The following is a 27,037-nucleotide window of genomic DNA, read 5'->3' on the forward strand; positions in this document are numbered from 1 at the left end:
CCCAGGGGCTCAGCCCTTGCAGGTGTAGACCTCCTCGCGCTGGGGGCGCCGCCTGCAGCCCTGCAGCAGCCTGGCCAGGCCCAGGGGCTCAGCCCTTGCAGGTGTAGACCTCCTCGCGCTGGGGGCGCCGCCTGCAGCCCTGCAGCAGCCTGGCCAGGCCCAGGGGCTCAGCCCTTGCAGGTGTAGACCCCTCACATGGCACACACCGCCTGCAGCCCTGCAGCAGCCTGGCCAGGCCCAGGGGCTCAGCCCTTGCAGGTGTAGACCTCCTCGCGCTGGGGGCGCCGTCTGCAGCCCTGCAGCAGCCTGGCCAGGCCCAGGGGCTCAGCCCTTGCAGGTGTAGACCTCCTCGCGCTGGGTGCACTGTCTGCACTCCACGTAACAGCACCAGCGCACCTGGCACTGGCAGGGCCGGGTCACCGCCCGGCTCTGTGTGTTGTGGCCGCGCCCACAGCAGATGCTCTCGCAGTTCTTCTCACGGTGGCACCTGCGGCCGGCAGTGCCGGGGGAGAAGCGGCCGGCCAGGCAGAAGCTGGGTGAGTCGTCCAGGTGCACTAGCTCCGGTGTGCGGGGCAGTGGGTCGCCACCACCCGTCCCTGTGGCCCGGCCCCGTGGTGGTGAGATGGCGCCGGCCTCGCCGGTGGCCTCGTTGGTGGTACTGCCCACCTTGAGCGCTGTCTCGTACTTGTGCTTCAGGCGCTTGCCCACCTCATGGAAAGGCGCCAGCTGCCGCCAGCACGTCCGCACGGTGCATGAGCCTGACACGCCGTGGCACTTGCATGTGGTCTCCACCCCGGCCTTGATCACCTGGGAGGGAGGTGGGCATGAGGGCCACTCTGAGCAGACTGGAGACCAGTCCCCAAGGACAACCCTCAGAGGGGCTGGAACTGCCATTCACCCCAGGGCCAGACCTCACGGCCGGCCAGACCTCATGGCCCCCCAGACCCAGGCCCAGGCAAAGGGGGTCACCACTGCTCATCACCCAGGCTCCCTGGCACCCACACATGTCCCTCCCTCTCCAAGCCATGGACCACCCAGGACAGAAACCCCATAGCCAGCACCACACCTTCAGAGTGGCCACCACAGCACCCCGAACCCACCTCCTGCACCATCGTGGCCCTCCCTTCCCACCCCTGCATCCCAGGCTGCCCTCTGCAAGGCAGGGCACACCTCCGCATTAGCCCCCCTGTCAGCAACCCCCGGACCACACAGTCTGTCCTCAGCAGTCTGCTCCTTACAAAAGTAAGGACAAGCAAGTTAGCTTGCCTAGTGGACAGAACTGGCCACTAGAGTCTACATTTGAGCTGACCATGCGCCTGCCTGAGCACAGGGATCGGAGGCGACTGCATGTGCCGGCACCATCCCCCACCCTGCTACGAGTAACCTGGAGAGTGGGAGAAAGCCTCCAGAGAGGTCCAGATGGGAGGGGGCTGCGCCCGCTGCACACATGCGGGCAGGAGCAGGCATGGCACAGCACCAACACTCCGCGTGGCATCCGGGAAGCTGCCTAAGACCCGGGCTGGGCCCTTCCCCTCCCAGGACTTGGGTCCAACCTGCAAAGCCGTGGAGTCAGCCCAGCTGTCCCACGGGGCCTCCTGCCTGACTTTCCACACTGGGGTCCCTAGAGGGACACAGGGAAGAAGAACGGCAGGGGAAGGGGAGGTCCCTCTCCCAGTGGGCCCCAAGCCGGGCCTGAGCTCCCACACTGCCCCCAGGGAGAGTCGGCTCAAGGGGGATTAAGAAACATAGCTGCCCTCCAGCCAGGCAACAGAAGAGTCACATTTAATGATGCTCTGCTGAGACACCCGGACAAATTTAATTAAAACGAGGCTTACCCAGGGCCAGTGGAGCTAATTGAGCACTTTCATATTCTGACTTTTCATTAATAGCTTACAAAAGGGCGAGTGCAGAGGAAAAGAAAGGGCCTCCCATGGGGGATTTAATCAGCCTGCGCCCCTCCCCAGAGGGTGGGAGGAGAGGCAGGCAGAGCTCCTGTGGAAAAGGGGGAAATTGATTCTTTAATAAGCCCACACCTCAGAACTCTGGCTTCTCAATAAAGAGGGGCTCAGAGTGAGGCTGCCATTAATTACCTCACGCCCCCTCCAGCCCCCAGGCTGGGGCTCCGTATCCCAAGGGCTGCCCAGCAAGCACGCAGATCCCCCTCCCAGCCCCTGACTATCCCACAGCTCAGGCTGAGCCTTGGGAGGCATTTGATTGTCCAGGTTGTGCAGGGACTAAGAGGGTGGGGTGTTCTGTCCACAGTGAAGGTGGCGGGACCTGATGCCTCCTCCAGTGGCGTGGAGCCAAGGGGCTGGCAGGTGGGTAGAGAGTGGTTGCAGAGCCAGGTCCCCCCAGGCCCAGCCATGCCTGCAGCAGCAGCTCCCAGAAGGGCCCAGCAAGAGAGCTGAAACAGTCCTTTTCACCTTGAGTCTTTTGTTTCAAGTTTCCTTGGAACAGTCCTGGCCACAGACAGTGCCCCTGAGGTAGAAGCAGCCTCCCCAGCTTGAGCCAGCCACACCCCCAGCTTTTCCCTGGGACCCCTGGACCACACACTTACCCGTTTGCTGTCCACCTAGGTCCCTGGTGACAGGACCACCCACCCCTCAGCCCTGGCAGGTAGGGGCCAGTCCATTGTCCTCCTGGTTAGATGGTGCCCAGCAGGGAGACCCTCCCAGTGGCCCTGACCAGCCAGACCCACCTGCCTGCTCCCCAGCCAGCAGCAAGTAGGCCTTCTGGTTCCACCCAACCATGGGAGACCATGGGGCACCCCTCCATGGAGCTCCCCACCATGACAACTAGTATCCCTGCCCAGCCGGTAAGTAATGAGCCTTATAAGCAGAAGGACTGGAGGCCCTGGCTGTCACCAGTGGCTGGAACAGAGCCCCAGAGGCAGCCGACTTCACCTCGTCCCAGCCCTCTCCCCCACCAATGCGCCTCCCTCAGCCCCTGCATCCCAGCCCTTAAACACATATGCACCCTGCCCACCCCTCTGCACTTTCCCGCCCTGCTCCCCAACTCACGCCACCTGCAACCCCACACCCACCCCATGCCCTGCCCTGTGCCCTGTGCGCCCCCCACCCTGCACCGTTTCCCACTCCGCACCCCACCCCGCTTGCCTTCACACCCACGAGGTTGTTGTGGAAATCCACACGGGCTCGCAGATCCTTGCTAGACCGCCGACCCAGGAACTCCTTGACGAACTTGCTGCTGTACTTGAGATTGTCCCCGCAGCCACCCCACTGCCAGGCCTCTCGGTTCTCCAAGTCAGGGGCCTCATCACAAGTGCAGCGCTCCATGCGGCCTGCACTGCACGCCTTGGCCAGTGCATGCGTCAGGCCAGCAGAGGAGATGGCGTAAAGGAAGGCTGTCTCCTTGAAGCCTGGGGTGGTGGGGGCAGGGGCAGGTCAGCAGGCCACAGCGGCCCCCGTCTCACTCGGGTGCAGCCAAATCTTGGCATCCCCAGGCACACATTCCATATAGAGCAGGGTCTGCGGGAAGGCTCCTTCCTGGTGTTTTCCACGCAGGGAGGGGCATACCTGCCTGGGCTGCCATGTGCACCTGGGGACAGGAGGTGTTCCCTTGTGCCCCAGACATAGGACTGGTCAGGGGCAGGAGAGAACCCAGAGTGTACTGGGCCACAGGTGTGCCCAGCAATCAGAGACCCTATCCATCTGGGTCTCCAACCTACTAGACTGGCCAGGGCCCTCTGTGAGCCTTGCCATGCCCTGGGCCTCAGGTCCCTAGTTTTGTTTTGTTTTGTTTTGTTTTTTAACATCTTTATTGGAGTATAATTGCTTTACAATGGTGTGTTAGTTTCTGCTTTATAACAAAGTGAATCAGCTATGCATATACATATATCCCCGTATCTCCTCCTTCTTGGGTCTCCCTCCCACCCGCCAATTCCAACCTTCTAGGTGGTCACAAAGCACTGAGCTGATCTCCCTGTGCTATGCGGCTGCTTCCCACTAGCTATTTTACATTTGGTAGTGTATATATGTCCATGCCACTCTCTCACTTCGTCCCAGCTTACCCTTCCCCCGTGTCCCCTAGTTTTTAAAACAACGCTGTTGAGAGACTCAGATGAGAGTCCCCCTTGGCACACTCATGCAGAAGGAGACACAAGAGAGGAGGCTCCGTGCTCTGGGCTGGGGCACCAGCTGGACACCTGCTCCTGTGCCCAGGCACTGGGCCTCAGCCACTGCCATGTGGCAAGAGCCATCAGAGCTGCCTCAGGCCCTGTCACAGCTGACCACGTGCGCCTTGTGCCACCAGCAACTGTTCCATGCAGGTGTGAGAAGGGACCGGGCATGGGGGAGAGGGCAGGAGGAAGGGGAAGGGGGAAGCAGGGGGCTCAGTCCCACCCACCGCCCAGTCACCTGGAACTCAGCTGAGGTGATGCACTAGGGGCGTACACCAGGGCTGGGAGGCCCTGCCTCCCTGCTCTGGCCCAGTGTCCCAGCACACTCACCTCGCTTGAGCAGGCTGGCCCGGTAGCGACCCTCCAAGGTACAGTTCCAGCGCTCAAACCGGAACTGGTACTGGCACTCGAGAGCACTCATGCTGACCGCTTCCACCAGCGTCTCAGCCACACCGGGGTCCCGGCGGCACATGCGTCGCTGCTTGCGCTCCAGCTTCAGCCGGTCGCAGGCCTTGTAGTGTGCCTGGGCAGCTGCTTCCGGCTCCAGGGTCAGCGGGAGGATGGTCAGGGGCTCACTGCCCGTCAGCCTGGGCACAGAGAGGCCAGAGTGAGCCCCGCCCCAGAGGCAGAAGGTGGGCGCTGGGCGAGGGCTGCAGATGCTGGGGCAGCAGAAGAACCTGCTCGGCCGGAAAGCATGGCGGCAACTGGATAGGAGCCCCCGTGGGCCCACCTGGGGGGCAGGAGGGGCAGCGGGCCCAGGGACAGGGACACAAAGGCCACAGAGAACCCGGCGGGGGGGGCGGTGAGAAGGCCGTGGGACCCGTGCCCACCAGGCATCCTCTCTACACCCGCTTGCCCGCATATCCACTCACGTCCTGCCCTGCCAACTGCTTGTGGACCCCTGCCTGGCCCCCTGCATGCCCTGGGTTCTCACACTAGCTGCCCAGTAAGCATGACTCAGGTACCCACATGGATGCTGACCCCTCCCCAACAAGTCCCTTCAGGGAGTCACACCCCAGCTGACACCAGCCTCACTTGCCCAGGTCAGATGACAGGGGAAGGAACATACAGCTAGAACCTCATACGCACACACCTGGGAAGACTGCCCAGCCCAGGGTATTGGCCAAGGGCAGAAAACCAAGGCAGGGAGCGGGCACAGTTGCCTCAGGCCACATGAGACGTACATCTACTGTACCCTGCCCAACCCACTCCCATGTCTGCTCACCCAGCTTGCTCTAGGACCCCCACCCTCTGCCATCCCCAGCTAGGGGTGCCCCCCACGGCCCTGTGGTCCCTTGAGGATGGCCCTGGCTCACTCCCTGTCCTCCTGAAGCCTGTGCAGATGGCCCCCATGGTTCCAATGGGGTCTCCTGGAATATGTGCACCAGAAGGGGCCTCCCAGCCCAGGTCCCAGGTGCCACCCAGGAAGTGGGCTCCTGGTTCTTGTGCAACTCCACCCATTCTCTTGGCTGAGCCGAGGCCCTGGCCTGGGTCTGTCTTCCTCTGTCTGGCCTGCCTGCCCTAACTCCCTACCAGCTGCTCCATCCAGGGACTGACCGGCTCTGGCCTTCTGCCCTCTCTGTGCTCAGAACCATGGGCCTCAGTGTCCCCAGACAGACAACTGCACATCTGGGCTCCAGGAACATCCAAGCCCAGCCCCACCCAGACCTTCAGCCCTCGGGAGGCAGAGGTGCCCACCTGGATGTAAATGGGGCTCAGAGCCCACCACTAGAGCATCTTTAGAAACAAGCCCCAGCCCCCACCTCTCACCTCAGCCAACCCCAGGAACCAAGGGTACCAGGAGTCCACAGATACTGGAGCCCCACACTGTGCCCCATCCCATTTCTTGTTGTCCTTCCAAAGCCCCCTCAGGGGTACGGTGGCCACTGGGCTGATAAGAGAGCTTCAGCTTTCTACAGGGGAAGGGATGTGGGCAGGGCCTTCTAGAACCCCACCCTCTAACAGACTCCAGCAGTAATGCTGCAGGTTGAGGTTCCCCTGGGGACAACCTGGGGTACCACATTTTGTAGCTGCATGCACACACACCCCAGCATGCCCTGCCCTGCCTAGTGGAGAGAGGAGTCGCTGCATCCACCCTGGTAAGGGTGGGGCCCGTGCAAAGCAGAATCAGCCCTACCCTGAGGCCTCTGGACCCCGGTCCCTGAAGGAGTTGCCCCTGTCTCACCCTCGCTGATCAGCACCCTGAGAACAGCAAAGCAGGGCGCTGAGGCTCGGGAACCAGGCTGACAGGAGGCCCAGGCAGCGTTGGGCAAGGAGGCCACCAGAACACCAGAGCACACGGGTCAGGCCTAGGGGTGCAGAGCGGAAAGGACCACTACCCCCCACCTCTGCACACTTAGGTGCAGCATGAGTGAGGCCATGGCGGGCACCCTGAGAAGACCCACCCCAGGCCTTGGCCCTGCTCTCCACAGTGCTCAGAGCTAGCGTACCAGTGAGCTGTGGGAGAGCAGAGGCGGCAACTGCTCCCAACCCTGAGACCGAGGGTGTGGGTGAGCAGAGCCCACAGAGGCATCCCTGCCAGCTCAGGTCTGTGCAGACGTTGCTGAAGGACCCGTGCCCCTCTCCGTAAGCAACACTCTGGATCAGGGGGCCCCTGGGTGTGCAGTGGGAGGCCAGCATGGGTGCTGGCTAGAGGAGAAGCTCCAAAGGTCCCTGAGACACGGACAGATCCTTTGTGGGCCACTGAGCAGTGGGGATGCAGAGGCAGTAAGACCCTCGGGGAGAAGACACATGAGCCTGGAGCTGGGACGATGCACTGGAGGGGTGGCAGCGCAGGCCAGTCCCAGTTACCTGCACCCCTTATCTAGCGTTAGGACTTCATGCCTAAGGACATGGGGATGTGGCAGAGGCTGATGTCAGGGGGCAGCTTTGTGGACTTCCAGGCCCCTGCCTGAGGACAGCTGCTGTGCTGGGGCAGGGTGAGCAGGCAGGGGCCCGAGGACCCTGGGCTGGAGGCCGGAAGAGCCATACTCCTCACACAAAGACAGCTCACACAGTGGAGACTTGTCCCCAGACAGGAATGTCAACAGCTGTGCCCAGAACTGCGTGCCACATGGCTAAAGCACTGTAGCCTCCAACCAGCACATCCCCCAGGCAGGATTCAGATTAACCAAGCTCCCACCGCTGCCAAAACATTCCGGCATCCAAGAAGACCCCTACTGTAAGGCCATCCTGGGGGGACCTGGGGCCGGGCTGGAAAGGGACAAGGAGAGGGAGACAAATGGCAGGTGATGCTGCCTTGCAGTCTTCCAGGAGGCAGTGGGGGTGCCTGTGTCCAAATTCTGCACGTGGGCGCTGAGGACAGGGCCCCCTCCACCCGGTACCAGCCTGTGCCCACACTGCACACGAGGAGCTAGCTCAGGGGTCCCTCACACTCAGGGCCAGCCTACATAGCTATAGGTAGTTTCACTCCCACCTGGCCTCAGCATGTCCACCAGGGTATCAGAGGCAGCTCCATAAACACAGCCACAGGCAAGCTGACACTTTCCTGAGGCCAGGTGGGGTCTACATCTGTTCTGGGCAGAAGGATGTGGAGGAAGGGTCAGCTCAAGTCCAGGAATGGCCATCTGAAAATCGCGTGGCCACATGGCTGAGGCCTGAGGCCCAAGGGCAAGGCCTTTCCCCTGAGCCGTCACCCAGCTCCCATGGTAGGCATGAGGCTGAAACCCAAGGGGGCAGCACTGCTCTACCCCCCGGCGTCCCTCATCCCAAGGTGGCACGTCCCCACCTCTCTTTTATGGGGGCCTAGCTGCCCCCTGTCCAGGCCCCCTTAACAGTCAGTGTGGACTCAGTGCAGCCAGCCTGTGAGCTTATGGCCTGGAGTGCAGCGACAGAGGACAAACCCTCACGGAGGTGCCGGTGTGAGACAATGCATGGGGTACAGGGAAGAGGGTGGCCGTCAGGTGGGTCCGGGCTCAGTGGAGAAGGTCCCAGGGACAAGAGGCGGAAATGACAACACAAACAGGAACCCACAGAAGTGCTGGAGAAAAGATGAGAGGTTCATAAGACATTCTTAGAATCAGGAAGGCTTTTGTCAGAGTGACTCAGAATCCAAAATGTCTTTAAAATTTAATAAATTAGACTATCTAAATGTACAAGAATCTCTGCACAGCAAGAAGTAGCATAGAGGGCTTCCCCGGTGGTGCAGTTGTTGGGAGTCCGCCTGCCGATGCAGGGGACACGGGCTCGTGCCCCGGTCCGGGAAGATCCCACATGCTGCGGAGCGGCTGGGCCCGTGAGCCATGGCCGCTGAGCCTGCGTGTCCGGAGCCTGTGCTCCACAATGGGAGAGGCCACAACAGTGAGAGGCCCCCATACCGCAAAAAAAAAAAAAAAAAAAAGTAGCATAGAATCCAAAGACCAACAGACAAAGATCAGAGGAAATGCTGCAATTCAGATCCCAGGCCAAGGACCAAGTTTCTTTGCTTGTGTGTGGGCATGCGCATGTGGGCACATGTGCATGTGTTGCATGTACATATGTGGACGCAGGTGTATCTTTTCCTCTAGATCGGTAACAAAGGAATCAACTGTTAATTGGATACGGCATATGAACATACAGTTCAAGGGAAGGGAATATAGCTGGCTGTTAAAAACTTATTTGCAGGCTTCCCTGGTGGTGCAGTGGTTGAGGGTCCACCTGCCGATGCAGAGGACGTGGGTTCGTGCCCCGGTCCGGGAGGATCCCACATGCCGCGGAGCGGCTGGGCCCATGAGCCATGGCCGCCGGGCCTGCGCGTCCGGAGCCTGTGCTCCATGACGGGAGAGGCCACAACAGTGAGAGGCCTGTGTAACGCCAAAAAAAACCAAACAAAACAAAACAAATTTATTTGCATTTCACTCAAAAAAATGCAAAATAAAACTATATTGATAGGTTATTTTTCATTCATCAGAGGAGTACAAATCAATGTCTCATAGGATTATTGTCAAGGACACAGGGAAGGAGGTGTTCCTCCTTGGCTGGAATTCTGGACTGACATATCTATAAAAATTCACCCACCAAATCTCTTTCTAGAAATACAGACTACAGATATGTTATCTTAAAACATATAAGCAAAATAAAAAATTTAATGTCAGCAAGAAAAAACGTACAAGCGTATGTCACTCACATGTTACCCAATGCAATGTTGTCATGCAAAAACACTGGAAGCACTGTTTGGTATTCAGAAAGACTGGAGATTGGATGAATAAATGGGATCCATCCACTCCAGTATTCAGCAGGCCTCAGAAAATCCGCAGCCCACCTGCTGTGTACACTCAGTGCAAGGCACAGGCCTACCTCTGCAGAGTACCTGCATGCATACCTCTGGGTGCATGGGACAACCCAGGATAAAGGCGGCCTGGGGCAGAGGAAACACGTTCTTCTCCCTTATAGCGTGTGAGCCACTCACAAGTTGTCCCATGCACATGTGGCCCATTCAAAATGACAAAGTTCAACATACAGCCAGTGGCATGGAGAAACCCCTCACAGGCTCTCAGCCCTGTATGCCAGCCTGGAGCAATGAGCCTCTGCCCACACAGCCTATCTCCAGGGGCTGCGCCTTCCAGCCCAGAAAGTGCCCAGGCCACCTGGCACAGCACAGACCCTCCAACCGCCCAGCTGCCCACACCAGTGCACCTGCCACTGTGCTCAACACAGCTGCCCCTCCCTCTCCGAGGGCATCTGGTCTGAGACAGGCGGGTCGATGGGCCTGCCCAGGAAGCCCATGGAGGACTTGAGTCCAGGTTGGCTGCCCTTGCTCCACCTGGCTGTCCTCTCCCAGCGCTGGACCCAGTTCCTGGGAAGAAATGAGATCTAAATGTTGGTCTGGCACTTTACAACACTCGGGTGTCTTCAAAAGATATAATACACACATGCAAGTGAGCAGTACAACTGGGAAACACAGCTCTCACCCAGCTCAAGAAACAGCCTTGTGCCCAGGGACTCTCAACTCCCACCACTAATGTCATAAACCATCTCCTAAACATCCTCCAAAAGCTTCCCCATCTTGCTGTGCACATCCAGCTCTCCATCCAGCTGACACCAACATCTGCCCATGAAGTTTGGTGGGGCCAGCATCCCTCCCTCAGGATCCCAAAGGTTCCATCTCCTCGCTGCTCTGTGATGTCACAGCAGCCTCACATGTGGCTCATTTCCAGGCTCCACCCTGGGCTAGTGTCACGAGCTCCTGACGTTTTACTGGGATTCCGTCAGGAGCTCCTTCCAACAGATTCCAAGGGCACATGCTGGCTCTGCATTTGCACACACGTTTACTGGGGTGGTCATGACTGCTCTGTGCAATTTTTTTTTTATAAATTTATTTATATATTTTTGGCTGCGTTGGGTCTTCTTTGCAGTGTGCAGGCTTTCTCTAGTTGCGGCGAGCGGGGCTACTGTTGCGGTGCGCGGGCTTCTCATTGCGGTGGCTTCTCTTGTTGCAGAGCACGGGCTCTAGGCGCGTGGGCTCAGTAGTTGTGGTGCACAGGCTTAGCTGCTCTGCAGCATGTGGGATCTTCCCAGACCAGGGATCGAACCCATGTCCCCTGCACTGGCAGGCAGATGTTCAACCACCGCGCCACCAGGGAGGTCCCCTGTATGTGCAATTTTGAATCTCTCCATTGGTGAGAACAGCACCTCTCTCCATTTACTCAGAATTCCTTCCTGCCTCTCTCTGAAGTCTTACACGTTCCCCCACTGAAGTCTGAAGTCTTACAGCCTCCCACAGGGCTGCCCTGTATTAGAGTCAGTCTGTGTTCCAGAGTGATAGTGTATAAAAATAAAATAACTTTATAAAGTCAGTCTTCCCTCTGTTGCTGACCTACAAAAGTCCAACTGACCCTATGCTGATTTAGTATTTGGTGACCTTGCTATGTGTTGCAATTCATCTCTGATGATTTTCAGATGCTCTGTGTACAATCATGCAGTCTGCAGAGACACCAGTCTATTTTCTTACTATGCGGTTCTTCCTGCCTTCCTACACTGGCTAGGGCCATCAGCATAATCATGCAGAATCTGCCAGCTGCCCTCTGGGACCCAGCCTCCTGACCCCCAGCTCCATAGCCACCAGCCAGCACAGAGCTGTCCAGTGCCCTTGCCAGCATGTGTGGCCATGAAGTGAAGGAGAGAACTGTGGGCACCACCACCAGAAAGTGGGGACCCTCATCCTTGCTCATCTCTTGCTACCCAGACCCACCCCTCCAGATGCAAGGGCGCCCTAAAGACTGGCACTACCAGGCCAGAGACCAGGAGTCAATGCACTCACAGAGCCAGAGCATGATTGCTACACGAGAGAAACGACTCCCGTCATGCTTGAGGGTCTGTGAAGACAATTGGCATCACCCAGATTTAGACAACGGTGACGATAGGCATCCCTGTCTGACTCGTGGTCTTAAAAGGGAAGCTTTTGCCATTTCACCGTTAAGCACGAGGTTTGCTGTGTGTTTTTCTGGACACCCTGTATCAAGTAAAAGAAGTTCCCTTCTGCTTTTAGTTTGCTATGAATGTTTTTAAAATCACAAATGGATGTTGAACTTTATCAAATGTCATCCCTGCATCTTTTGATGTGTGATTTTTCTCCTTTAATCTGCTAAATTGAGGAATTTCACTAATTGATTTTTCTAATGTTAGACATTAAGCATTCCTGGAATAAACCCAGTTGGCCATGATGGGTTTTATCCTTTCTCTGTATTGCTGATGTAACTTGATGATGTTTTGTCTAGGATGTTTGCATCCATGCTTGTAATTTTCTTCTCCCATGCTCTTCCTGCTGAGTTTCAGTGCCTTAGCAAAAGTTCTGTTTTTTTTTTTTTTTTTTTCATTTCCTAGAAGAGTTGTGTCAGATTAGAATCGTGTCTTCTTGACTGTTTGGTGGAACTTGCCATGAAGCCATGCAGGCTGACATTTTCTTGGTGGAAACATTTCCTTTCTGATCCAATTTCTTTTTCTTTTTTTTTAGAACACCTTTATATATTAAGATATAATTCACTTACCATAAAATTTGCCCATTTAAAGTATATAATTCAGCGTTTTGTAGTATATTTGCAGATATGTGCAAACACCATCACAGTCAATTTTAGGATATTTTCATCACTTCAAAAAGAAACTACGGGCTTCCCTGGTGGCGCAGTGGTTGAGAGTCCGCCTGCCGATGCAGGGGACGCCGGTTCATGCCCCGGTCCGGGAGGGTCCCATATGCTGCGGAGCGGCTGGGCCTGTGAGCCATGGCCGCTGGGCCTGCGCCTCCGGAGCCTGTGCTCCGCAACGGGAAGGCCACAACAGTGAGAGGCCCGCGTACAGCAAAAAAAAAAAAAAAAAAAAAAGAAACTACATAGTGTACTCTTTAGCTATTACCTCCCTATTCCCCTCCCCCAACTCCTGGCAACCACTAATCTACCTTCTGCCTCTGTGGGTCTGCCTGATCTGGACATTTCCTATAAAAGGAATCAAACAACGTGTGGCCTTTTCTGACTGGCTTCTTTCACTTAGCACATTGTTTTCAAGGTCCCTCCATGTGGTAGCATGTAATAATATCCCACTGTATGGATATACCACATTCTATTTTTCTACTCCTCAGGTGATGGACGTTTGAGCTGTTCACTCTTTTTATTGATTTTACTTATTTAAATTATTTTTTGGCCGCGTCCTGTGGCATGAGGGATCTTAGTTCTCTGACCAGGGATGGAACCCGTACCCTTGGCATTGGGAGCGCAGAGCCTTAACCACTGGACTGCCAGGGGAGTCCCTGAGTTGTTCACTCTTCAGCTATTGTTCATAATGCCACTATGACCACTCATGTACACATTTTTTTGTGAACATATGTTTTCATTTCTCATGGGTATATACCCAGGAGTGGAACTGCTAGGCCATAGAGGAATTCCATATTTAATTGTTTGAGGAACTGTCAGATTGTTTGCCACAGTGGCCATACCACTTTACATTCCCAATGACCCAATTTCTTTGCTTACTATAGTATTAGTCAGTATTTCTATACCTTGAATCTGTTTCTGTTACTTTTTTGGTTTTCTCCATTTCCTCTGAACTTGCAGATTTATCAGCATGGAACTGTACATGACATTCCCTTGTTTTTGTTTGCAGAATCTGTGACGATAGTCCCCGTAGCTGGACACTAGCACTCTGAGCCGCCTCTTCACTGGGTTAGTCTCCTCAGATGTTTCTAAGACCTTCCCAGAGAGGGATCTGTTCATCTCTAAGGCACATTTTTTTGTTGTTGATTTCTACACTACTTCTACTTTCTTTCGGTTTACCTTACTTCTCTTCCTCACTTTTGTGATGGACACTTTCTGAGTGCTTTCAAGTGTCTCTCCAATTCTAAAATATGCATTTAAGCTACCACTGTGGCTGCTTCAGTCTCTCCGAAACTGCAGCCTCAGGGCACCAGACTGAGCCCGACACAGCCCAAGGTCACTGACGAAAAGAGTCACAGCTCAGATCACTGTGCTGAGTCTGAGTCTCTCTCTACTCTCATTTCCCTCTTTACCTTATGGCCCATTGAGCTGGTGTGTTCTTTCTCCATCTCTTATGTTCTCTATCCTTACATCGTGTGTCTCTCACCCAGAGCCTATAATTAGACTCAGGACCTGACCACAACCCCCGTCACCTCAGCCTTATGCCTGGAACATTTCATCCACTGGGGTCCTGGGGTCTCAGTTTATCCTTTCTGCTGGCCATGCCTCTTTTTTCTTTTCTCCTCTCCTGCCTTCTTTTGGGTTGTTTTCATTATTCTGCTTTTCCTTTTGTTAATTTGAAGTCATATATTTCCATTATTTTCATGGTTACCCTCAAAATTACAACATGAGTCTATGAGTTACCCATGTTCAATGTTGGTCAATACCACCCCCTTCTCGGTAATATGAGGCCTGAGAACACAACCTTGCTGACTCCCTGGAATTATATGCTGTTGTGTATTTTAGTTCTACATTTAGGACCCAACAGGAAGTTGTTCAATGTTCCCTTATCCCCTCCTTCCCTGTGACCTTCTCTTTGCTGTTCACTCCTTTTTGTGTCTGGAACACAGCAGGACCATTTCCCATGCCTAAGCTGCGGCGTCAACATTTCCTTCAGAGTAACTCTCAATTTGTCTGAAAATGCCTTTATTTCACCCTCATTTTACAGTAATCTTCACCGAGCGTAGAGTTCTTGGCTGGCAGTTATTTTCTTTTCATGCACCAAGTGGATGGTCCCACCACCTCCTGGCTTTGCTCTCAGTTCTGAACTTAGCTGTCAGCCTGACAATCCTTGGAAGGTAATCTGTATTTTGTTTTTTGGGATTGCTTTGGTGTTTTGCAGTTGCAATCTGTCATGTTCTGGCATGAACTTTTTTTTTTTTTTTTTTTCCTGCTTAGAAAGACACTGGGCCTCTTGAATCTGCTTGATTGTTCTGGTCAGTTTCAGAAAAATTCTCAGCCATTCTCTCCATATATCACCCCATCAGTTCCTCTTCTCTTCTACCTCTGGGCCTCTGGTGGAGCATGTGGGACCTCCTCACTGTGTCCCCAGGTTTCTCACCCTCTCTGCTTTCCGTGTATCTGCCTTCCCATGCCACACTCTGTGTAATTTCTCTTGACCCATCTTACAGTTTGCTAATTCTCTTCAACTGTTTGTAATCTGCTTTCAGATCAGTCTACTACTTAAACTTTTTCCCAGTTCGATTTGGTTTTTCCAAGCTCGCTGGGTCAGTTTTTGTGGCTTCTCATTCCCTACAGATATCCCAAGCTTATCTTGCTCCTGCAAGCACAGAGAGAGGTGTTGTACTCAGTGTGGGATGCTCTGTTTACTGGTCTGCCGCCATCATTTCTGCAAGTCCTTGGCTGCATTTCCTTGCACACGAAGTTATCTCTGACCATATGCTGGCTGCCGTATTTGAGAAACTGTTTGCAGGAATAATCTGAAGCACAGGATGAAGGTCCCCAAAATTCACAGCCACCTGGAACCTCAGAAGGTGCCTTCTTTGGAATAAGGGTCTTCGCAGAAGTAATCGAGGTAAGGATCTTGAGACCAGATCATCCTGGATTAGGTCCCACGCTGCTGAGGGCTTCCCCCCCCCCGCCTCACGAGCTCTGCAGAGAGCACACTCCAGCCCTGGGGCAGCAGGAAAGAACCCAGGACAGACAGAGCCGAGTCTGGGGATGCCCAACCCCCTCTGGGGACCAGGCCTGAGGCTGTCATGCCCGACTGCTTGGGGACTACTAGCGCAGCCCCTCTGAGCACCCAGCCAGTCACACATCCTCACATCTGCCCCAAGGACAGCCAGGTAGCAGGACGGGCATTGTCGGAAGAGGGTGGGTGCAGGTTTGGCCCACGCTGGTACTGGAGCCATCCCTGTCCCACATCACTCAGCCCCTAGAACACCTCACCCCTTCCCACTCACAGGTGGGGTAGGGGAACAGATTTCGATTGCCCTTCCTCCTGCCTACAGGCCCAGCCACCACAAGGGCCACCCTGCCCGCAAACCCAGCTCCCCGGGCATGGGGAGCTGAGACCCTGGGCTGGGCGGAAGGAGAAGAGGCCAGAGTTCCAGAAGCCACAGCGCCCTGCCAAGGAAACCTCAGCCCCACCAGACGGCGTTTAATTTCTGTGTGAATCAAATTCAAAACAAATTCCAGTGCTGAGACCTGGTTCTGAGATTAACCCTCCACCCTCCCGGGGTCTGCAGCCTCCCACCCAAGCAGGCGGGTGTGGGGCGGGCACAGACACCACCAGAGCCAGGGGCTCCCCGAGAACTCCACCATCACTTGGTGCCCTGCCACGCCAAGGAGGAGGTGAGGGCCAAGGGATGCGGATGAGCAGGGCAGGAGGGCAGCTCCCTGAGTACAGGTCACACTGCGGCAAAGACCTTGTGTCTATGACAGCTGTCACCTCCATCAGCTGTGAGAACCGCCAGGCCCCGACGTCCCCACCTCATGGGGCCCGAAGATTCCAGGGCATGAAGAGCTCTTGGTCAGTCCGCAGATCCATCACTGTCCAGGGGATTGCCTAGCTAAGGCCTGGCCACCCTGGGGGTCAGCTGGCAGACACATGACTCAGCAAACTCCACTACACTGGGACCCACAGCACTGCCCACCAGGCCTGGCACCCCCAAGCCTAAGAGAAAGGTCCTCGTCCACACTTGGCCCCTGAAGCGAGCAGAACTTGTGGGATCCCCAGACTCTGAGGGCCACCAGCCAACTGCCCCCTTTCCAGAGCAGGACGATGGAGCCCAGATTGGTCAGTGGCATGCCAAAAGCCCCCAGGAAGGTGGCTGAGGCTGCATGGGACCCCCAGATTCACTGACTTCCGCAAGGAGAAGACGGGCTGCGGTGGCTTCATGGAGGAACCAGAGTGACCGGGCCACCTCTGTGCCCTGGTCACCACACCCCCAGGCCTCAGAGGTGGCTGTGGACCCACGACGGGGCTGCCACAAAGGACAGGAAAGATGCAGGGCAGGTGCTCAGAGAGCCACCAGACCCCACCACCACCGCCGCCGCTACGAGCATCACCTTGATATCTGGTTTCCTTCCTGGAGCTGGCCTTCCAGGGGCCTAGCACCATGCCAGACACAGACGGGGGACACTGGGACAGCCTCCATCAACACCCCACCCTGGGGTGGCCTGAGGCAGCCACTGCTGCTCCCTCTGTCCAAGAGGGAGCCAGGTCTGGTGTGCTCTGGTCTGGGAGCCCCTGGCAGCCTCTACTCTCGGGCCAGACCACTTCCCTGGCCACGTCTACCTCAGGTATCGCTAAGAAAAACAAACGCAGCTTGAGGCTTGCCTTTTTCCATTCCCTCGTCCGGCTGCCGGTCTCGAGGTGCAGGGCCTGCCAGCTGGGCGGCCGGGTTTCCTCCTGTGGCTAGGGGCACCAGGCCAGCCAGGAACCTCACTGGGAGGAGCAGGGGAGCGTGGCGGGCTGTGTCCGCAGGTCACAGAGCCAGATGGCCAGCACACCACCCAGGTTGACACTGTCCAGAGTGGGGCTGCCCTCCTCTGGAGACCCTGGCCCAGCCCACAGACCCTGGCCCAGCCCAGTCCATTAATGATTAGCCCCTGCAGAAAAACAGGCTGGTCATCATCCAGCCCATGCTACCAAGCCCCACTCCAGAGGCCTGCTCAGACCTGCTATGCACCATGGGCAGCCACCTGCTCCCACCTCCCCGACCCTCGCTCAGTGGGGTCCTCAGCCCCCGCCTCCCACCTGCCCCCTGGGAGCTCCAGCGGAGCCCTCAGCACGGCACCCACAGCAAAAATGCCCGCAAAGCCTCTGTCCAACATCCAGGCCCCATTGTCTTGTGTCTGCTACACCTGGCCCACCATCCGTACGCTGGAAGGTGTAATGGCCCAGCCAGCAAGTGTGGGTGCAGCGTGGTGGAGGTCAGGGCCAGGGATGAGCAGGGGGCTTGGCCACCTGGTGAACGAGCACCTCAGACCCCACACCAGGCTCCTGGGTGCAGAGCCAGGAAGCGGAGGGGAGATAGGGCCCCTCACAGGCCTCGGAAGAGCCAGCCCAGTGCAGTTTGGAGGAGACACCACAAGGGAACCTCCTGGCTTCCCCAGAGGTGAGCTACAGGTAAGGAGCAATACTTCTGGGCTATGCTCTGGCTTCCTGGAAGAGGAAACAGCTGAGGCACACCCAGGAGGATGGGTAGGCCCATGAGGACAGTGGCCCTGTTCCCCACCCACCAGAGGCTGACCTTCAAGCAGGAACCTGGCCTCACCCACTTCCCAGACAACTGTGCCTGCTCTGAAACCTCCTGCAGTCTGCTGAGCCAGGGTGGGCACTGCAGGGGCACCCCCACCTCTGGGACAATACACAAAGGGAGCCGGGTGCCCCCCAGGCTGGGATTAAGGGGGCTGAGTGCCGGCCCTGCTGACAGGTGTCATTTTTCTACAGCCAGGAAAGCCAAGCCAGGCCCCTTATCAGCTCATCGCTCCTCCCCGAATTCAGGGCCCACAGCCCCCCGGGAGGAATCGTGTGTGTGCATTCTTTTCCAGGAGAAAAAATACCCACACACTTCTATTGTCCTCTATATCACAAGGCCCCTGGGGTGGGTGGTGGGCGCCACCCTCAGTCTGGGGCCACCCTGGGAGCCTGGGCAGGATCATGCTAGTGCCCATGGCTCTGGAGTCAGGTCCTGGACCACAGTGGCAAGGACGGGGGTGAGATTAGGCCAGCTGTCCTCCCGTCCAGACGGCCGCCGGCTGTGGCAGAACATCTGCTCACACAGCTGAGGGGAGCCAGATGGCGGCGGCTTCCTCCTCACCTCAGACCCCACCAGGAGGCCACCGGACTCCACGGCCTGTGTGCACGAGATTCCCAGCCCAGAGGCCCAGTCCTGGCCTGATGCTCCCACCTGCCTCTCTCTGGTCTCTGTATGAGGGGGCCGGGGCAAGGCCCCCCCAGGAGCCTATGGAAGGGGACAATAGGCCAGGCAGGGGCCAACGGTTTGGGAGTCCACAGCCCCCCAGAGAAGACTGGCCAGGAGGAGGGGGGGAGGCAGGAGGGACTCTGGAGACGAGAGATGTAGGGGGCAGTGAGCTCCCCAAGGGATCCCCTCTGCCTCCCCCGCCTGCTCTTTCCAGCTGCCTCCCCATGTCTGCCCTGGACCCACAGGCTGGGAACCTGGAACACCTAGGTCCCTCTGCTGGCCACAGAGGTCCTGGACCAGGAGTCCAACAAGAATTCCCCCTCCTTGGCAGGCAGGAAGCCCAGGCCCCTCCACACACCACACCACTGTCCTCTCCTGTCCCTGGAGCTCCCTCCCCTGACCTGAAGCCCTCCCCGCATCCCCAGGCACCTTCCCGCAGCCTGCTGACCCTGCCCTGCATCCCTCGTCACCTGCTGTTCTGAGGTCTCCCCACAGGGCTTCCAAGGGGCCTCAGCAATCTCCCTGCCAGCCCCTCAGCTGCCCTGGACACTGTGGATAGGGCCCCATCGCCTGGGCCCTCCCCCACCTCAGCTGCCAGTTCAGGCCTACCCTCTCCTGACCCTCTGAAGCACACTGCTCTCCAAGGCCTCTCCCTCAAACACCAGATCTGAGGCCTTGCAGGACCGTTGCGGGCTTGTCTGTCCGGAGGTGGGTCTCCATGGGTAGCACCTGCCCTGTTGCCCAAACCCACGTGACTCCCTAAGCTCCTGCCTGCTCAGCTCACAGCACCACCACCCCTGGCCGGGGAATCCCCCAGGACACCTCCCACTCTGTCAGCCCCTCCCTAGCCCCAGTGGACTCTGGGTCTCCCCAGCCTCTCTGTGAAAGGCTGACCTCCCCTACAGGTGAGCCCCAGCCCTCAGCCCCATACACAAGCCCCCCAAGCCCCTGTCAGAGCTGTCTCATTCTCTTAGCAGGGCTCCATCTTATCCCTTGCCCACTCACAGGCTCACCGTACAGCCTTGTCATTCTACCATTAGGCTCGCTCCTGCTGCCCAGGAAACCTTCCCTCCTTCTTTCTACTCTAGGGACCAGCTGGGAGCCCCTCCTCCAAGCAGCCAGCAGGCACGTGGCCACATAGGACCGCCAGCTGAGCCCCAGGCTCAGTATTCAGAGAAGCAGAGGAGATGCCCTCACCTCCTGGCACTGGGCAGTCGACCCTCCCTGACCCACACTCAGAGTCCACCCTCACCCCAATGACAGCAGCCCCTCTGGGGCAGACCTCGAGCACAGTGCCAGGGCCCCCAGCTAGCCCCAGGCCCAGACCAGGCTCCAGCAAATGAACAGCCACCTGCACCCTGGCCCCCCACATAGTCCACTGGGGGCCAAGCAGGGGGAAGATCTGTTGTGAAGACCCATGGGTGCAGCCCCTGTATGAAGGGGTGAGAGCATGACAGCTCACAGGTCAAGAAAACAGGTTCTCCTCAGTCCAAGAATAGATCTAGAACATTTAAAGAGCTCTTACAGCTCAACAGAAAGACAAACCACTGAGCCAAAAAGTAGGTAAAGAAACTGAATAGACATTTCCCCAAAATGACATTATAAATAGCCACTGTGCACATGAAAAGATGCTCAACATCACTAGTCATCAGGGAAATGCAAATCAAAACTACAATGAGATGCCACCTCAAATCTACCAGGGTGGCCAGAATTTAAAAACAAACAAAAAAATATGTTTTCTTTAAAATCAGAGAATTAACAAGCATTGGCGGAGAGTGGAGAAATTGGAACCCTCGTGCATTACTGATGGGAATGTAAAATGATGCTGTGGAAAACAGTTCGGTGGCTTCTCAAAAGGTTAAACGTAGCATTACTCTATGATCCAACAATTCTACTTCTAGGTATGTACCGAGAAAAACTGAAAACATATAGGCCCAAGAACACTTGTACACCAATTTTCACAGGAGCATTATCCACATAGCCAAAAGGTTGAAACTACCCAAGTGTCTATCAACAGATGAATAGGTGGAAGGAAACTGCCATATGTCCAGCTAGTCAAATATTATTTAGTCACAAAAAGGAATGATGTACTGATTCTTGCTACAAAGGTGAATAAATCGTGAAAACAGTATGCTCGGTGAAAAGAGCCAGACGCGAAAGGCCACATATGGTATGATTCCATTTATATGAAATGTCCAGAATAGGCAAATCCACAGAAACAGAACGTGGATTAGTGGTTGCCAGGGGCTGGGGGAGGGGGGGATGGGATATGAGGTTTCTGGGGTGATGAAAATGTTCTGGAATTAGATAGCGGTGCTGGCTGCACAGCCCTGTGGATGTATTAAAAACCACTGAACTGTATACTTCAACTAAGTAAATTTACAGGATGTGAGTTACGTTTCAGTAACAAAAAGACTTTTGGCCCCAAGGCCAATTGCCCCCCGCCCCCCAATGTGCAATGGTCCAGAGCACCTCAGCTGCCTTTCAAACCGGCTCCCAGCGCCCCTCATGGGCTAGGGGAGCCCTTAGTCTCACGCTTGGCGCTGCCTCTGCCATGCAGGCCTCCAGGCCACTTGGACCAGAGAGTTGGGACGAGCCCAGACCTCACAGCAGTGCCCCACTCCCCCACATCACCCTGCAAATGTTTCCTGTATAATGTGGAGTGCTGAAGCCAACACCATGAGAGAGCCTCAGGGCTCACCGTGCCCCTTCTTATTCTCCAGAAGATTAATCACGTTGGAAGCCTCAGGCCTCCGCTGGCCTGTGCAGCCCCTGGATGCCTGTCTAGCAGTTTTCCCAGGGGCCTCTGCTGGGGGCTGGCTCAGCACACACACGGAACCTCTAAGAAGAAGGCAGCAAGGCGCTGGGGAGCCCAGACCCTGCTCTGGCAAGCACAGATCCCCCAAATCCCCAGATCCAGCTTCTGGCTCCAGGCTCAGAGGAGCACAAGGGTGGCTTGCCCCAGGGCCTGGGGCATCCCTTCCTGAGCAGGTTTCAGCACACAAGGCCCACCCTTTAGCTCTATATTCTCACCTGAGATAACGCCAAGAGAGGAGCAAAGTATGGGAGAGCCCACCCAGATCTATGGGGTGGGGCAGGGGGCTGGTGGTTGGCAGCAGGGAGGGGTGTCCAAGTTTGTATCTCAGACTTGCCACAAGACCTTGGGACAGTCTCTTCCTGCTTAGAGTCAGGCTCCACTTCCTTCCAAGAGAGCATCAGGCCAGCTGTCTAGGCCCCCAGAGCACAGACATCTCTGTAGCCCCAGGAGAACCAGATGGAAACACCACCTGCTAATCACACCAAAAAGAACGGTCAGGCCAGGGAGGAAGAGAGGAGAGCCCCTTTCCCATGGCAGGCAGGTGACCTGGAGGGCCCTGCCTGGTGGCCAGAGGCTGAGCAGGACAGCAGGAGCAGGGCGGGTTGGGTTGCAGCCTGGGGGGGTGAGGGGGGGCGGGGCAGGGAGGGCTCCCACCACCCACGTGATCCTCCCCCAGGCCAGCCTCTCTGGGTTTCTGGGCTGTAACTGGAGCTGCCCTGCCTGTGAGCCTCTGTGCCAGGCAGAGCTTTCAGAGTGGGGGAAGGGAGAGGAGGGCTGGATCCCAGCTCCTTCCCCCTGTTCCCTCTGTACTTGGGGTGGGGAGGGAAGCCCCAGCACAAGGCACAGAGAGGCCCCCTGGCTCTGGCCCAGCCCTGCCTGGCCCTGCCTGCCTTGGGCCATCTCCTCCTCCCCCTCCCCTCTGGCTCCTGCCCCTTTACTAAGCCAGGAGAAAGGGCCCCAGACCCAGGCTCAGCCAGTCACTGCTAGCCAGAGGCTGGGCCTCCATGGCTGGTGCTATCCTGAGTGGACTCCAGCACCGGGTCCCTTACCTTCTCTGCCTGTGGGGCTGGCACAGAGTCTGCCATCCTCCAGGACCTCCGTCCACCAAGCTGAGTCTTGTCTCTCTTGTCTGGTGGCAGGGGGAGGGGGGAAGTGGGGTGTACCCCCAGCAGAGGCAGCAGAACTGCTTTCTATGCTACCCACGGGGCAGGGCTTGGGAAGCCTCACTTGAGGGGGCCTTTGGGATTAAAGAGCAGGGCCAGAAGGGCTAGCTGGAGAAGCCACAGGGGCTCCAAGCCCTCCTGACTTGCCACACAGCCACTGGCCACACTTCCCTGAAGGTACAAAGTGCAGAGAAAACATGGAGAAAAAGAGGGATGCTACAGGGGTTGGGATGGAGGGCGGGAGCCAGGACCCTGAACGCCACCCTGTGGGTCTGATCTTCCCAGAGAAAAGGCCAGCAGCAGGGAGACTCCAAGCAGAGCACAGCGTGGCGCAGACAAGCCTAGGGTGTGTCTGAAGCCTGGTGAGCAGACCCATGGCTGAGCCCGGACAGCGAGAAGGCACAGCTGGCTGACAGGCCATCGTGACTCACCGTGGACCTGCAGCCAGACAGCCAGCCTCTGACCCTCCCTCTGCCCGAGAGGGTGAGGCAAAGGCTGCACAGATGGCATGCAGGGGCGTGCCAGCCTCTGCACAGCTTGGGCCCCAGGCGGGCCAAACCCACAGCCGCAGCTCTGGCTGCGGGGTGGGGTCTCCAGGGTAAGGAGACAGGGAGCTGACCCTGGAAGACAACCCAGGAAAAAAGAACAGGAGAAGGGGGAGGGGGGAGAAAAACACAAAGGGAAAGTTTCCCATGAAAATATTTTATTTTCTTTGAGAACAGGATACACCTGCAGGGCTTCTCGCCCAGTCGGCCTCTCCCCGCCCTGGCAGTGCCACATTTCTGGACCAACGGGGCCCTCTGCCGGCCAGGACGCTGCGCGCCGACGCCTGGTCCAGGGGAGAGGGAACAGGTGACGACGGGTGGAGGGCGGCAGCCCGGGAACGGCCGCAGGGCACGCAGGACAGGGACTGGGCAGGACGCGGGGGTGGCCTCGGCTCCAGGAGTGGCACGGGGTAAGGAGGCGGGGAGACTGGGGAGATCCGGAGGGCTGCCCACACGATGCCACCCAGACCCCGGTGTGCCCATCTGCAGAGTACAGCGAGGGTCCCCAAAGCTCGCCCGGCTGGACATCCCAGATCTGGGAGCGAGGAACGAGGAAGGGCAGGAAGGAACGTCGGAGAGAGACGAGCCCAAACCACACTAACTGCTGCTGCGGAGAAGCGCGCAGGACAGCGACCCTGGAGGCGGCGGGAGGCAGCATTCACGGCTGGGCTGGGCCCTGCGCACCGGAGAGGTCCCACAGACGCGCTCCCGCGGGCCGGGGCCCGAGCGAACGTCAGAAGCAAAGCTCAAGAAAAATAAAATTCCTCCAGTCTGGAGGGTTTTTTTTTCCCTTTGGGGCTCAGAGCAAGGAACATCTGGATTTTGTACGTATTTTTTTGTTGTTGTTAAATTAACTTCTCGAGGAGAGAAAGGAGGGGGAAACTGCAAGGGGGGGTGGGTTTGCAGGGGCCAGGGAGGCTCCAGACGTTTGGCAAGAAATCCTGGCCTAAGGGAGCCGATAACCAGAGCTTGGTCCCGGAGCTCCAGGGAGCCTCACGCACGGCCGCGGGTGCGGCCGCAGCGACTACGGCTCCGGGGTCACGGAGCACCGGGGCCTCACGCCAGCCCGTCGGGTACGCCGGCCCCTCTCCGCGCTCCGCGCCACGGGGACACGGACTCGCGGACCCAGCGACGCGGGCTCCGCAAACAAACAGCTCCAGGCAACCCGGGGGCCCTCGCTAGCCCGGGCACCGCGCCCCGCGCACCTGGGTCGCCCCCGCCCTCGCGCCCGCGCCGGCCTCGGGCCCGGCCCGCCCGCCCCGCCCGCCGGGCTGCCGAGGCACCTACCCGAAGTAGGCGGCCGAGGGGCGCAGCGCGGCGAGCAGCAGCGTCAGCGCGAAGGCCGCGGCCAGCCAGCGCGCCAGCAGGGGCCCATCCAGCATCTTGCCGCGCCGCGGCGGCTGACCATCGCGCTCCCGGCCCCGCGCTGGGCGCCCCGCGGCCGCCGCCCTCTTATAGCGCCCGGAGCGCCAGGCCGGGGGCGGGGCGCCGGCCAGCTGGCCCGGCCCCGCCCGCGCCCGGGGAGGGGTCACGCCGGCGCCGGGGGCGGGCCGAAACCCGAGCCAGCGCCCCGCCCCGCCTCGTTGCTGCCCGGCCACTCGGGTCTCAGGGCGCGCCTCGCGCGTGGGAAGGGAGGCACGCGAGGGGGCGGGTGGGAACCGGGGCGGCCGGAAGGGGCGGGAGCGTGGCGGGGGCCGGGGGAAGGGAACGAGCCCCAGGGCGGCTGTGGGGGTGGAGCCAAGACAGAGCGTTGGTGGCCTGGGGCAAGACGGCGGGGCCGGCGTTGGGCGGCTAGCCGGGTGGGAGCAAGCGGGTGGGAGCGTTGGGGGACCTGGGGGTGGGGGACTTGGGGCGGCCGCGGGGCGGGGTGTGGCCTGGGGCGGGGCTAAGGCGGAGCTCTTGGCCGCGACGCAAGGGGTGGTGCCGCAGGGGACTCCGGTGTCAGTCCGGAGCTGGAGCGCGCGCGTCGGCTCCCGGAGGAGTTTGCGTGAAAGGGGAGACAAGCCAGCAGGTGATGCCCCTGCCTTTTGCGAAGACTGACAGTTCAGGAAGCGAGGCCAGAGGGGCGCTGCTCCCTGGTTTGTTGTCCTGGGAACGAGGCGACCTGGTGAGGGGTGGTGCGGGCCGGGTCGCTCAACATTTTGGGACCTCTCTCTTCCTATCCTTAAATCAAGGGAGGTGAGCTAGAGGCTGAGGTCACTGCCAGCGCTGATCCTCGGGTGACCTCCTTCTCAGAACCTCTGTACTGTGAGAACTGGACAAAGGGGTCTTGGCGCTGCTAGAGGCAAGAGGAGTTGCCAGGGACACGGAGGAGAGATGACGCAGAGCCACTGCTAAAGCAAGTCAGTGTCCGAGAACCCAAAACCAAAATTAAAACAGGTAACACGAATTACCAGCCACAGGATGGGGTCAAGGAGAATCCTTAGAAACCCCTGAGGCAAGGGTTCTCCATGTCAACAGCCACAGACCAGGGAGAGCACTGCTCTGGGGTCCAGGCTGTGGGATAAGTGTCCACGAAATGCCAGCCTTCAGATGACACTAGAGGCTCCATGGGCCCACTAGGCCAGGGCTGCCAGAGCCCTCAAGTCCTGGGCCTGAAGGGGAGAGCCCAGCTCCCTATCAGACATCTGAACTCAGAGTTGCTGCTTCTGGGCACAATGACCCAGGGTCTGGGGGGTCTGAGCACCCCCCAAAGACTGGGCTAGTGGGCTCTGAGGATCTACTGCTTTGTGACCTGTGTCAGGACAGTGCTGCGAGGCAAAACAGGAGGGCAAAAGATGTACCCTGACAGTGGCCCGTAGAGCAGGACATATCCTTGGGTTCTCACCTCTCTTAGAAGGCCACCCAGGTGAGCATACCCCATCCTGCCTGGGGACCTGGGTGCTTGGCTGGGTGAGAAGAGGGTGGGGAGAAGATGGGGCCTGAGCAAATGACTTCCTCTCTGGGCCTCAGTTTCCCCATCTGAGACCCATCCAATTCCAGGGAGTCGTGTCTTTCTAAGTTGTAATGTCACGCTGTAGAAACCTCTGCCCATAGTTCTGCCTCTCTGTGGGTGTGACCAGCCTCACATCATTCCCCACTCCGGGGACTCCTCCTGTGGGAGGCGGCCCTCCAATGCCCTCTGCTTACACCACACTCGGCCACCTCACCAGCAGGGCTGGCACAACAAAGAACACCAGCCAAAGCAGCCCCAGCCCACCCGGACTGCAGGGCTTAGGGACACCCTGTCATCCCCACCTCCGAGGGACTCAACACAGCCCCCAGGGCCTCCACCTGAAGGGCTGGCTCCCACACCCGGGAAGTGTGAGGCATGGGGTGAGGGGACGCAAGGTGATGACATATTTAAAGGCACAGAAATTACGTCCAAAAAAAATGAAGTGTGAGATTGTAAATGTGTGTCTGGAAGGTGCTGTAGGCCTTATAGAGTTCCATTCTGTGGGGAGTGGAGGGTTCTCTTCTGGCCACCCAGAAAGTCCCAAGGAAAGAGGTGGCCAGCTGAGGTTCCAGCCATCGACTGGCAGGGCTATAGTCGGCAAAAAGGGGACTGGAGAGATGAGCACCATCTGTGGAAGGGGAAGGAGGGCTGGGGTTCTGCTTTCATCGGGGGCTGTCAGCTCATAGCAGCTTGGGGGGCTATCCCAGCCAGACTGAGTGGCCCTATGGCACCTGATTTTGAATGCTGAGCCTCCCCCAGGTATCAGCAGGGGAGGGATTCTGAGAGACTCCTTCAGTCCAGGGAGTGAGAACCAAGGTCTATAGGAGGACCAGGCTTTGCCAGGCCATGCAACATGGGAGTGGAGTGGAGTTGGTGGGGGGGCGCAGTGCCCAGTGCACAGTGACGTTGGGAATACACCTGAGGGTGGGAGAGGCTGCCCCTGCCCCCGATGCCTGGGGTGAGGGCAGCAACTGAGGTGGTGCCACCATCTACCCCCACCCCAGCTGGACCTGGGGACACAGGTTCCCTCACCCAGGAGTCTCCCAGGACTCATACCTCCCCATCAGGTCTGACCTCCTCGCCCC

General features: G+C 57.9%; 1 protein-coding gene across 2 annotated transcripts; it reads right to left on the reverse strand.

The window, feature by feature from the left end:
• Nucleotides 1-133: 133 nt before the first annotated feature.
• WNT9A (Wnt family member 9A) lies at nucleotides 134-24,467 on the reverse strand. 2 transcript variants are annotated; one of them, XM_082621483.1, is made up of 4 exons: nucleotides 24,305-24,467; nucleotides 4,469-4,725; nucleotides 3,129-3,379; nucleotides 134-807 (listed from the first exon to the last, which is right to left on the reverse strand). In XM_082621483.1, exons 1-4 carry the CDS (start codon nucleotides 24,397-24,399, stop codon nucleotides 325-327), a joined length of 1,086 nt encoding a protein of 361 aa, XP_082477609.1. In that variant the 5' UTR covers nucleotides 24,400-24,467; the 3' UTR covers nucleotides 134-324. The 2 variants fall into 2 exon arrangements, with proteins under 2 accessions (XP_082477609.1, XP_082477608.1); XM_082621482.1 differs by having other exon boundaries at nucleotides 3,117-3,379.
• Between the last annotated feature and the right edge of the window lie 2,570 nt (nucleotides 24,468-27,037).

This window comes from Mesoplodon mirus (genome assembly GCF_964341445.2).
Source record: "Mesoplodon mirus genome assembly, chromosome: 5".
NCBI lineage: Eukaryota > Metazoa > Chordata > Mammalia > Artiodactyla > Ziphiidae > Mesoplodon > Mesoplodon mirus.

Excerpts from the sequence above, each read along its gene's own strand:
- WNT9A (XM_082621482.1), bottom strand. The coding sequence starts at position 24,399 with ATGCTGGATGGGCCCCTGCTGGCGCGCTGGCTGGCCGCGGCCTTCGCG. Across the intron at positions 4,726-24,304 it reads CCCTCGGCCGCCTACTTCGG|GCTGACGGGCAGTGAGCCCC; the intron begins GTAGGTGCCTCG and ends CTCTGTGCCCAG. Across the intron at positions 808-3,116 it reads ACAACCTCGTGGGTGTGAAG|GTGATCAAGGCCGGGGTGGA; the intron begins GCAAGCGGGGTG and ends CCTCCCTCCCAG.